The sequence below is a fragment of the Corapipo altera genome, unplaced genomic scaffold, assembly GCF_003945725.1.
Source record: "Corapipo altera isolate COAL_440 unplaced genomic scaffold, ASM394572v1 52b, whole genome shotgun sequence".
NCBI lineage: Eukaryota > Metazoa > Chordata > Aves > Passeriformes > Pipridae > Corapipo > Corapipo altera.
Window position 1 is genome coordinate 1,641,789 of NW_020884922.1, and position 12,884 is coordinate 1,654,672.

The window sequence follows — 12,884 nt, forward strand, 5'->3', positions numbered from 1 at the left end:
ACGATCCCAGACATCTTTCCCAAACCATCCGACTCCGGCACAGAGGCCACACACCCGCAGTCTCACGGGCACGCGCGGAATAGGCCCCGCCCCCTCCCGGCCCCCGCCCCCAGTAGGACACGTGACCCCCTCAGTGCCGCCCCTGGCCCCGCCCCTGCGCTCCCGCCAAACGCTTCCGGCCGGGGCCGGCGGCGCAGCGCGCATGCGCCGGGGAACCCGGAAGCGGCGGCGCGGGTCCGGGGCGGTAGCGCAGTGGGGGCGCTGCCAGCGCGGGGCTCCCAGCGTGGGGTCCCGCGGCCCGGCCCGCTCGGGGGGCGCGGAGCCTCGGGGCTGCTGCTGGGGCAGGTAAAGGGGTCCTGCGGTGGCGGGGGCCTGGGGAGGGACATGTGAAGATGTGTCCCGGAGGTATGGGCGGGAGCTGCCCGGCGCCGTGAGAGTGTCTGTGTGAGGCTGCGGCGGTGACGGAGCGGGGAAGGGTCTCTTCGGGACGGCGGAGGTGTGGGAAGGGGTGTGGGGAGGTAGGACAGTGACCTCGGCTCGGGTCATGGACGATGTTGGTTTCTTGGAGTTCATGGTGGCAGGAAACTGGCGGGTTTACCTTGGACATCGTGCTCGGAGGCTGACACAGGTGTCAGAGCGGAGAGGGGCATCTAAGGGCGTGTTTTAGGGTGCACTTTTGTCTGTTAAAAGTTATCCTTTTTTGATGTTATCAAAAGTAATCCTTTTGATGACTCCGAAAAGCAGTTTTCCTGTCATTTAAATGCTGTGTGATCATCTTTTCTGTTTTTTGGTTTGGTTGGTTGGCTTTTCTTTTGAGTAAGCCAGTTACTAGTTCATATATACTAGTTCGTATGTACGCACACACACATGTATATGTGTGTATATATATATATATATGTAAGCTGAAAATTTGTAGGTCAAATAGATGTGCTTTCATCTTGCTATATGCTTTATCTTTATATGTAACTATACATATCTCTACCTATAAACACATATTTAGAATTATTTTCATACTTTCAAACTGTGGGACAGGTGCATTATTGAAAATTAGGCCATCAGATTTGTAACTAATAACTCAATCTCTTGTTCTTTTTTCTCAGTGCTTGACCTGTAATACAGATATCTTCCAGGATGCTGGAGTCCTATGTAACTCCTATTTTGATGAGTTATGTGAATCGCTACATAAAGAATTTGAAGCCTTCGGATCTGCAGTTGTCACTCTGGGGAGGAGATGTTGTACTTAGTAAACTTGAATTAAAGTTGGACGTACTTGAACAGGTATGTTATGTTTATAGTTGTTGCAGTCTGTGCTTTTGATTTAAAAGAAGTTGACTGAATTATTTAGATTGGTCTGCACAGCTAAATAATCATTTAGTGCTTGCTGGTTTTCTTCTTATGCAAGTCCTTTTTTTTCCCCCTGCATTTAGTTATTGTTGCTTTAATTTCATGCCATTTGTTTAGCAATGAATGGTAGTTCTTTACACATTCTGTAACTTATGGGGTGCGAAGAGAAGGGCCTTTTTTCAGACTTTTTTTTTTCAGTAACCATTGTTTTACAGTATGAACGTTAATTAAATTTCTTTTCCAGTCGTATTTACTAATTGCATATAGTAACTAATCCAAAATGTCACAAAGTAAAGTAGTATCTCTGTAATTATGCAAGCTAAACACAGATTTGTGTTCTCTGTTTGGTTTTCTCATTTAAGATTTCATCATTCCAGTTGTATCTAAACTTAAGAGTAGTTGAGGGACAGATTTGATCAGCTGGTTTATGTAGATTAGATCAGAGACTAAAGACGAGCTTGACCGACTAATACACTAGATACAGAATTTGGAGTCTCCTATCAATATAAATTAATTAAGTTTTAGCAGAGAGATGGTTTCCTTTTATGCTTATCTGACTTGACAGCTTGAGTGTGTGAGACAAGTAAAGCTGTTTTTTGTTGTGCATGGTGTAGTAAGTCTTAGCTAGAGTCCTGTGTCCAGATATAGTCCAGCCAGGTGAAGGAACTGCAGATAAATGCAGCAAAGAAGAATGGGAAATTTAGACAATACATCCATTGAAAGAAGAATGAAATAGACAGGAAATGCATTTTTAATTTTGAATAAAATAAGGTGAGACAAGATAGGGCAAGAATTATTTGGATGTGACAAGAAACAATGGAATAAATTGAACGCAGGGAGTCTTAGGTTGGACATAAATGAAAATCTCATTTTTTGGTTTGATTCTGAGGCATTGGAGTAGACTGAGGAGACTGCAGAGTCTCTGTCAGGGACACCTTTTAAAATGTGGAAGAAATACTTACGGTTAATTAAGAATCTCTGATCCTGTTCTGGAAGAGGAGAAAATCTTTCAAGAGATCCTGTCCTATTTTCGGTGCCTTTTAAAGAGCCTGACTTGTCTGCCTTCAAGTATTTGATGGCCTCTCTATTTTCTCTCAAGTCTATTAGTTCCTCATTTTCTTGACACAGCTGGTCCATACAGCTGATGTGGATACTAGACTTCAGTTATGTAGGGTGTGTTCCCCCTGTGAGCCTTTTTAAATGTATGTATTGTAGAACCAAAGAAGGACTGGTCAGAAAGGAATTCTGGAGGTCATGTAGTCCAGCCTCCTCTTCTGAGCAGGGCTGTTGCCAGCATTGTCAGACCAACTTATGTTTTTCTCCAGTTGAGTCTTGAAATCTCCTGTCTTGTGAAAACCTTCTCTCTGGGTAAACTGTTTCAATGCTCTACTGTATATGGAGAAAGCTTGTCCTAATAACAAATTGTGATGAATATTAAACTTGCTGTATTACCTGACACTATTAGAATTTTGCTGCTTTTGTTGGTGATATTCCCTTTCCATAGTTGCAGTTTGCTGGTGGGTGATCCCTGGCTTCATCTTTGTCTACCTCTGTGTCAGCTGGGTTCCTAAATATCCAGCTCAATCTAATAATGTCATGGCTCTTGTAGTGTTACCATATGCACCCGTGCTCATGACTTATCAGCTTGAATGGGGATGTGAATATGTGATAAATTCAAAATTTAGCTTGGATTCATTGTTTTTACATTATTTGGCTGTGTGTTTGTGAAATGTAGCGATCATAATTTGACTCTTATTATTCTTTTGAACTTGTCTGGACCTATGGACTGTATTTAGGGTGTCTTTCTCTTTTTCGTGGAAGGGATGCTGCTTTACACCTGCACAGCACAAATCTTTGAGTATATAGTGTGTGATAATACAATGACCCAAACCTTTGCAGCTGACAGGGAGCTCCCTTGAGAAGCTGGTTTCTAAAAATTACCAGCTATATTATTTTATTTGGGTTCTCTGCCATGATGGGTTCATGGTATCTGAAGTTAGTCACCCTAACTGCTCTGCTCTTTTAACATCCTTTCTGTCCCAGGCTATCCCCAGCCTGGTTCCCTACTCCTTATTTGAGATGAACACAGCTTTAATTTCATGCTTTAGGTTTTTAGATAGAAATGCACATATCCTGGATATCCTTGTCTATAGCCTTGAACATTTTTTCAGAGAATTCCATCTTTTGTGGAGTTATACGTGACTTCTTGGGAATGTTAGCATAGGTGCCAAACTACTGGACAAAGCATCGTATAACAGATTTAGGACAGGTCTGTGCTTTGTCCCCTCACTCTCCTCACTTCAGCTGTTGTTAGTGTTCCCATGTTGTGCTCTTACAGGCCACCGAACAGAATCCCAAAGGACAGGTGACAACAGGACATAAACTGCTGTCTGTCTTCTAAAAGCTTTTTGTGACCAACTTGGACCCAGTACTTTTTGAAATCAGATGTAATACAGTTGTAATATAAGATAATGTAATAAATTTTCTATGTATCAACCCCAAAGAGAATGTTTCAGTACCTGAAAATACTTTACATGTTTTTTACATATATTTATGTATGTTTTATGCTCTCATTAAACTGAGCTGATTGTCATTGCAATAGCTTTTAGAGTCTGTCCTTCTCTCTGCCCCCTTTTTCTTTGTACAATATCACTTCTGTAGTGGAAATCAAGTACTAGTTTTTACTCAGGTTCAACCTTCTAGGTACAGTGTAGCTTTTGTATGTAATTGTGTCCCTCTTTGAGTAGCCAGTTAATTATATGTATATAATATAATAATTATCTTTAGTTGAAGAATAAATCTGATAAAATTTTGGTATCTTTTTTCCCTGTCTTGGATGATTCAATTACTGCAAGATGAAGCATACCAAGAAATTTTCCATCTATGCATAATACACCCATTGTACAAAGATTACTTCAAGAAAGTAATATGCAATAAACAATTAAATACTGCTTTTTGGAAAAGCCTTTTAAGCACTTGTCAACTTTTATGTGAGGTTCCCATGCTACCAGAGGTAACAGAACTACCATGAACTTGGTGACCAACTTGTGTGTAATGTTTCTGTTGACACAGTGGTACCAAAGAGATAAGATACATGGAGAGCTCTTCTTGCAGCTTTTCTATATTCCCTTAACAATGTAGGTTTTTATGTTAGCTGTTTTACAAACTCAGAAGAGAAAGATGAAGCAGTCTTTGGAAGACAAAGGATAGCTTGATCTAAAGATTGAGTTGTATTATAAGTGTGAATTTTTCATATCCAAAAGAATTAAAAAAGACATATGAAAAATTCTAATGTACTTAAATAATTTTAAGGAAACTAGAGCATTGAAATATCTTTATTTTAGGTGTCTGTGTTATGTGCCACTGGGTTACTTGTGAAATACAGCCTTGACTGTGAAGAAAAGGTATTTGAGTTAATGCTGATGTGGAGAAAAATACTTGCCAAACATTCCAAAGTTTGGGATAGTCTTGTGTTTTAGAGCAAGGGGAGATTTTAGGTTGAGGGGCATTATGGTCATCTAGTCTGCAGTCTTGCATGATATCAATCCGCTACTTATTTGTTTTTAGTCATATAATATTTTTGTGAAGGATCTATGTGATGTAAAATCTAAAATGTAATGTCTAATCAGTCATGAGTACAGAAGAAATATTAAGAATTTCAAGTGGTACTTAATGAAAGGGGAAAGATTGCCTAGGAAGTGAGGAGGAATAAAAGTGGTCTTTGTTATGTTATATTATGAACAGGTTTATAAATTCGGCACACACATGTATTGTCTATTGAAATAGTGCAACAGATCTCTCTGCATTGCTTTAAGGAAATTAGAATATTGCCAGACAACATTTGTATCTGAATTTCTTTGAAAAAAACCTGTCTTTTAAATATGTAGTGCATTTGCTTGTATCAACTCATTTTGAAATAATTCCTACTTCCATTTCTTTCAATATCTAGCAGTTAACTAGACAAAAATGAGAATGTGTTAAATCCATCCAGAAAATAGTGGAAAAAGAGCTATTTTAGAATGCCTTTTGAAGTAAACACAGGTTAGGATCTAATTAGACATTGTGGTATTGGTGAGTAACATAAAATTTAGATAACTACGTGTCTGGAATGGGAATTTATTTCTTATTACTGTAACAGTGTTAATTTGCTGTCTTGATCCCTGAAAGCATTATCTCTTAAGTTGTAATGTATTTTTATAGATTGTATAAAATCTATAAAAATAGATTACTATAAAAACTCCCCCCCCCAAAAAAAAAAAAGAAAAAAAACCAACAGAAAACCACAACAAAACTCCAGGACAAAAGGCTCTATTTAATTTATTGTATGATTACTGTAGCAACATGTGTAGCTAAACTGCCCAGTACTTGCTTTTCAGTGTCTTAACTGAAACTGTTTGGATTAAAATTTTGTGTTGCTTGTGAGCATACAGCTGAATTTTTAGGAGAGAGGCTTTTGGCTAAAATCCCTTAAGTATTTTAGTGAACGAGATGAAGAAAAAACACTTTGTAAAAACATATTAGCAATTTCCTTCAAACCTTTTATGAGAAACTCTGTAACTGTCATCTTTTAGAATAGGGACTTGAAATTAGATGTGACTTTGTGTAAGCATGGCTGAGGAAGGAGTCAGGAGTTTCCCTAACATGAGATGGGTGTGTTTTTTTTTGAACTTCATTAACGAAAGCTCATTAAACTCCCAAAATTAATTTATAAACTGAAAGCTGTACTTGGCAAAAACTCCCAGAGCTATAATTTTATGTAGTTTTCTTCTCTGAAGATTTTGTCAGCAGTTAATGTACTTTCATGTGCTCTTAGATGCAAGATGAACTTTTTCATAGTACCAGTAGAAAGGCTGAAGAGGTATCAGCTGCAGAGTGGAAAGCGTTCCTTAAAACAGCTCATATTAGCAGCTTTGTTGCTGTCGTGGTGAGAGCTATTCCTGAGTAAAAATTGTTAACTTGTCTTTTGGGTGACTAATTAGAGGCTATCTCAGAATGCTAACCTGTCACAAATGTAATAGTGGTTGTTTCAACTCTCAACTTAGGACATGGTAACTACTTAGGAAAATCAAAAATTTTGATGGGCTTTCAAAACATGTCACTAAGGTTTAATTATATATTCATAATTTGTAAATTTATCCTTGATTTTATTTCAAGATATTAGGAAAATAATGACATAAGCTAGCTTCACAGAAATATTCTATAGGCAGATTTTTAAGACTTTATAATATATGTCACGTACCAAAGCAAAATACCTTTGTCCCCAAATTTTATTTACATAGAAGCTCTATACAGCAGGGATAGGTCTAGGGTCAAGCAGTGCAGGAAAAGAGGCTTTCTGCATCTGCTTCTAGATGTTTGTCTAAAATTGCCTAGCAACTTGCCTGTTTGACCTCTGAGTTTCTTGGACCTTTTCTATTTAACATCTGTTCATTCAGAGGAATTCTGAGTTGAATGTTGTATGTACCCAAACTGAGCCTAGGTGCAAAGGTGCTTAAGCCCTGCCTTGCCAGGATAATTCTGGAGTTCTGAACAAAGTTTTATGTCCCTGAGTTTACTAAGAAACACAACCATTAAGAGCCTGAGAGTGCTGGTCAGCAGCAGACTCAGTAGGAGTCAGCAGCGTGCTCAGGCAGCCCAGAGGGCAAACCCCCTCCTGGGACGCATCAAACTCAGCATCACCAGCCAACCATCACCAACAGAGGTGACTGTCCCACTGTAATAGTGTTGGTGCCGCCTCACCTTGAGCACTGTGTGTTGTTCTGGGCCCCACAATTTAACAAGGATGTGTCCAGAGGAGGGTAACAAAGCTGGTGAAAGAGCTGGAGGCAATGTCCGGTGAGAAGGGACTGAGGACTTTGGGCTCGTCTGTTTTGGAGAAAAGGAGGTTGAGGGGTGACCTCACTGCTTTCTAGAGCTTTCTGAGGAGGGGATGTGAGAGGGAGGTGCTGAGCTCTTCTCCCTGGTTTGCAGGGATAGGACATGTGGGAATGGTTCAAAGCTCTGCCAGAGGAGGCTTAGACTGGACGTTAAGAAGCATTGACCAGGGTGTGGTCAAACACTGGAACAGGCTTCCTAGAGTAGGTGGATGCCCCATGCCAGTGAGTATGTAATTGCACAATGCCTTTAACAACTTCTGGTCAGCCCTGAATTGGTTGGGCAGTTGGACTTGAGGGTGGTTGTAGGTTGGCCAAAGCTATCACCTAGCATCTAGGAGACTTAGGTTCACTTATTTCTCCATCTGAGAAGATTTACACCTGTAGTTCCCAGTATCTAAGATGAAGATGAAAACAGCAGGCTTATAAGCAACTTGAAGACATCTGTTGTTTTTTCTCCATTACAATTTTATAGTCAAAAATGTTAGAATAGGACATCAGAAGGATAAGAAGATGAATCATCACTGGAACCTCATCATTAAAATACTTAGTATTGAGAATGCTGACTTAAAATTCTGACATAGTATCAAAAATTGTTTCTTTGTTTTGCAGTAAACACTTGCCTTCATTATTCCAAATCTTGGTTGCTCGTTCTGGGACCAGGTCTCTAGCCTGACCACTGTGTCTGTTAAGTGCTCTGAAGCTACTGGAGAACTTACAACACTTTGGCACCTTATTTCCTGCTGAATTGCTGCATGCAGCAGCTGTCTTAGTGGGGCTGTGCTGTAGAGTTGTGATCTCTGCATTGGCTGGAGTGTAAGGCATTTGTTAGGAGTTCTGGACTGATTTGCACCAGTTTTTAAAGCAGTGTGACATCCATATTAGGCCTTGATGATGAGGAGTCCAGTTTTGTCAATGAAAAATTTAATAATTTTGTGTTCACTAGCAATCTGATGTGAATGGGACAACAGTGGACCAGTGTTAAGAGCACTGAGGTTATACAACTCTGAGTATTAAAATATTTTCAAAGAAATTGCCTTACTGTTGCATTGTCAATGTTTAATTCTAAATTTGTTCTCTTCACAATAACACAGGTTGCATATTAATTTGAGCATTTACTTTCACCTCGGTCGTTTCTACTTGTCCCTTGAATAGTGACACATGTTGCAGTAGCTTCATGTGAGAGAGGTGGTTTTAAAGTGTCTTTTATTATGAAGGACATGGTAACCCAAACATCTCCTTTGAACAGACTAATTGTAATGTAAGCATAAGGGCAAATCCCATGCCTTATGACACACTACTGATGAGGGGAGAATAAATTTTGACTTGTTTTGTGATAGAACCATACCATTTTGAGTTAAAAATGCGTCTTGAATTTTGATATGTTTCAGTAGTTAATTCTGCATTCTTTGGTGTTGTTAGGAGCTGAAACTGCCATTTACGTTTTTAAGCGGGCATATTCATGAACTTCGGATTCACGTGCCATGGACAAAATTGGGATCAGAACCAGTTGTCATCACTATCAATACAATGGAATGCATTTTGAAGTTAAAGGATGGTGCTCAGGTAAGAAATGTGATGAATGCTTTTCTCACATTGAGAGGTTGATGACAATAATAACTTCTACAGGTCACTTTCTTCAAAGCCTTCTGAAGAATCTGACATGGAAAGTTGGGATTCCTTTTATTTTCTGAGAGGCTAATAATCGTCTTGTCATGGTTAGTCTCCTCCTTTATACTTATTTTTAAACTCTGTCTTAGCTGCAGCTAATAAAGAGTTCTTGCAGATGTGAAAGCATGTTAATAGTGCTCTGTCAGAATTTTCCTATGACTAGAGAAGTGGATTTCAAGAGCAATATAGCATCCTGTGGGCTTGCTGCCTCTCAAGAAACAGTGCTGGTTGCATGAGTCAGCTGAATGTGGCACAACTCAGCACTGGGCATTTTTCAGAAGTGGTGTTGCTGAAGGAATGCTTTAAAGATCCTGGACTGTAATTAATGTTCACCTTTAGGAGTTACAGTGCTTGCTTGAGTATAGTACTTGGAAGACTTCCTTTATGTAAATGTCTCACAACAGTTTGTACACTATGCTGTTTCACAGGCTTAGGAATGGTTTTGTTCTGACACAATAAAGCTGAAATATGGTGTCTTTTGTCATATATCTAACTTAGTTAACCAAAAGTACCTAGATATATTAATGTTAAATTTGCTTTCTTTAAGTCACTATAATGCTTTGATTCTAGAGAGGTTTTGTGGTTTGTTTTTGTTGGTTTGTTCACATTTCAATTTCAACGTGGTCTTTCAGTTATACTGAGGATCGTGAAAAAGAAAATTCCAATTTATGCAAAATTCAAGTGTTTTGTAAGGTGCTTGATGAGCTGTTAACTTTTAACAGCAATAAATAGATGCAAGCCAGCAAGAACGTTGCCAAACACTTTCCTGTGATGGTTGATGTTTCTTGTAATATTCTTTTGCAGTTCCAGATCTAAGAGGCTTTTTTGCTGGAGTAGAAATCTCTAGTTCTAGCTGTGCCACCCACAAAGCACACGCTTGCATTCTGTAGTTATGCTTAATCTGTGTGCAGACGGGCACGTGCACATACACACAGGTACACCACCAGCAGCCAAATGCTAAGTACTGTTCCAATATTAAGGTAAGCTTTTTGAGACCAGATGTTCCATGAGAAATGGGTTTTAGAAGCAGCAAATTGCAACTGATTATAAGAGTTGCAGAAAAAGATTTGTAGCCCACGACTTTGTGCAACCCAGAACTAATATTTGATATTGGACCTTGCAGATGGCTACTGCTGGAATGATCAGATTTCCTGCTTGCGCGGTATCCGAAACTTAAATTTTGTGGTGCATACAGCAAGAGGTCAAGTGTCACAAGTGTAAAGCACTCTCAAAACAAGTATTTATTACAGATGTTTAAGATTCAGAGGCAAGAAAGGAATTTTGAAAATTGCAACTGACATTTGAACAAATTATTCAGTGGTATGTACACCCAGGAGGATAAAATTTGGGTCTGTGCCATAGAAGGATTATCTTTGACTAACAAGAATGTAAATGAAAACACTTTTATGCTGTTTTCTGAGTATATGGTTTAAAAAGTTGACAGCTTGAATTTTATTTTTTTAAATTACTATTTGAAAGTGTTTTATAAAAGAAAGTGTTCTGAGAAATTCTTGTGTTCTAACCTTGTATGGCAGAGTATTTGGCTAAAACCAATTGTCATAAAAATCTTTGTAATCAGTGAATAAAAACTATGAATGAAATAAAATATTTCTGTGGAAAATGGTAGTAAAATGGACTTTCAGTGAATTTAGCTCCAACTTGGAACTGTTTTGCCAAGAACATCATCTCTGTGAAGAACATAATTACCAAGAAAGTTTAGTTTAGGTCTCAAATTGATTGTCTTGATCCTGCATTTCCTTCCTCAGGTGAAACCTCTAATGAGCACATGCATAATTTCACCCGCGCAAAAAATAAAGTTCTGACCTCAACTTAGTGAGATGTGTATTCTTTGGAAAGGGGCTATTTCAAACAATGTTTCTATTGAAGAGATATGAAGATTAAAATACATGGCATTGTTTGAAGCTATTGTCCAGTGGACCCTGCAGATTTTTGTGAGCATCAACCTCTCTTCTTTTTTATGTTTTTGAAGTGTGTCAGTTCCCTGGCAGTGCTTTTGTACATATGCCCTTTACTTTGATGCTTTGTCATTGTTAGTTCAGCTTTGGTGTTAGTTTAGTTGTTTTTTTTGTTCATGCTATTGCAGCATCTCCTCAGCTAAGTCTGGAGTAGATAGTAATGGCTCAACTTCTGGTTTTATGCAAATACTCTCCTTTTCTAAGCAGAAGTGTTGTAAAAGTGGTAAGTTCACTCAATGATATACAAAATCTGTGTTGTAGAATTAGTGGTATTTATTGTGGATTTTGAAGTTTGGACATTTTGAAGGTCATTACTTTTCCCCTTTTGTCTGTGCTTTTCTTCATTTTCTTACTTTTTTTACATCTGATACTACTGCTTCTAAAAACCAAATGTTAAATATGGCTACTTTACAAGAAAATTAAACTGAAGTGAATCAGGAACAGAACTCTGCAGTGATTAAAGTGGTGTTCTATTGAACATTCTCTGTATGTGCACTTTTGGTTATGACTTTATTTAATGGCAATACTTGAAATAGAATTTTGGTGCGAGGCATTTTGCATTGCTTTTTGATGTCTGTCAGCCTAATGCAACTGTGCCTGTTTTTTTTGGTTTTTTGGTCTTTAATGTAGTCTTCTACAGCACTGAGTTTTAAGTATGAGCATTTATAATGTTCTCAAATTTGTGAAACATGTTGGTAAGGATGATTGTGAAATCTGTTATTACATACTTAAATGTAACTGAAATTTGTTTGACTTGTTATAGAAGATAGTTAAAGTTCTGGTATTATATTCTTCTCATTATCTATCTCTATATATTAAATCTCACGACTTTATATGGAATTGAAAACACCTTGCTAAATCTGTGTTGACTGCTGTTTTTCCTCCTAGAGTTTTTTTTCTCCTTTTGTCCTGTTTGAAATTCTTTGCTCTTTTCTCTTTGCCTCTCTGTGCCACAATACCTCTGTGCCCAAACCACAGGCTTTAAATTTAGGTAGTACAAATTGGGAAGGACAGGCCTGTAAGCCCGTGTCTGTTTTCTTCACCTTCCTGCAATTATAACTAACCACAAGACTAATATTCTTCATGTTCAGCCTTGATTTCTGTGGTTTTTAGTCTTGGAACTGACGCAATGAGGAGATCAAGGAGAAATGTGTTATCTGTATTATTGCTTCACTTCTGAGTCCTTGCCTTTAATCAGGACACAGTGCACCAGGAATATGCTGATGTACATGAAGATGAAGATTCTCTGTACTCCAAGGATAACTAATTATGGATTTGAGAAAGACTGTTAGGTAGAAGCACTTACAGGGGCACAGGGAAACCAAGTAGTTTGGATCAGCATACAGACAATTGAGCACTTCTCCTTTCAGGAGGCGTGACAAAGGAAGTTGTGAAGGAATATAATAACTCTGTGGAAACAGTGGAGAACAGGCCACAAGCGTGACTGTCAGAATTGCAGACACATTCTTATCTGACAGTTGGTAGGGACCGCCATCAAAGAATGCTGAAAGCAGGAATTAGTCTTGACCGGAAAATGATCGAGACGGGAGATAAGGTGTGTAGACAGGTTATGAAGGACTTTGACAATGAAGACACAAGGCTTATGTTTAATGAGGGTATAGTTATATAAAGTTTTTGCTTAGATGGTAAAGCTATCTCAGGTCTGAAGCTGTGCTTTGCTGTTTTTGTCCTCACCTGGGTTGTAGTAGTTTCAATGGAAAGTGGCTGTATGGACAAGCAGTGCTGTTTTCTTTCCATTTGAGTCTGTCTGCTGTTCTGTGACAGCAAAATTATGATAAGTCTTGAAATCAGAAACTTAACTAAAAGTCTTTAGTGACCCACCTTTGTACTTTTTGTTTCCTCATGTAGAAGCTCAAGGTCTTTATTTTTATAATATTTTTTATTTGATACCTGCTCACTTTCATAGTGGTCTCTTTAGTTCAGTAAATCTGATACTGAGTTTTAACATTTGTATGGAAATTTTAAAGTGAAGATTATATTGAGAACTGCCCTGCAGGAA

The 12,884-nt window shown here is 38.5% G+C and overlaps 1 protein-coding gene across 4 annotated transcripts in view; it reads left to right on the top strand.

Moving 5' to 3' along the window:
- The first annotated feature begins 264 nt into the window (after positions 1 to 264).
- VPS13B (vacuolar protein sorting 13 homolog B) overlaps positions 265 to 12,884 on the top strand; it is a 426,536-nt gene continuing 413,916 nt past the window's right edge. For 3 of the 4 annotated variants that reach the window (XM_027657093.1, XM_027657096.1, XM_027657095.1), the window contains exons 1-3: positions 265 to 345; positions 1,101 to 1,278; positions 8,640 to 8,783. In XM_027657093.1, the coding sequence (XP_027512894.1) occupies positions 1,132 to 1,278; positions 8,640 to 8,783 (291 nt within the window). In that variant the 5' untranslated portion in view covers positions 265 to 345; positions 1,101 to 1,131. Of the gene's footprint in view, positions 346 to 386; positions 445 to 1,100; positions 1,279 to 8,639; positions 8,784 to 12,884 lie in introns of those variants that run through there. The other variant, XM_027657094.1, reaches the window with a different exon arrangement.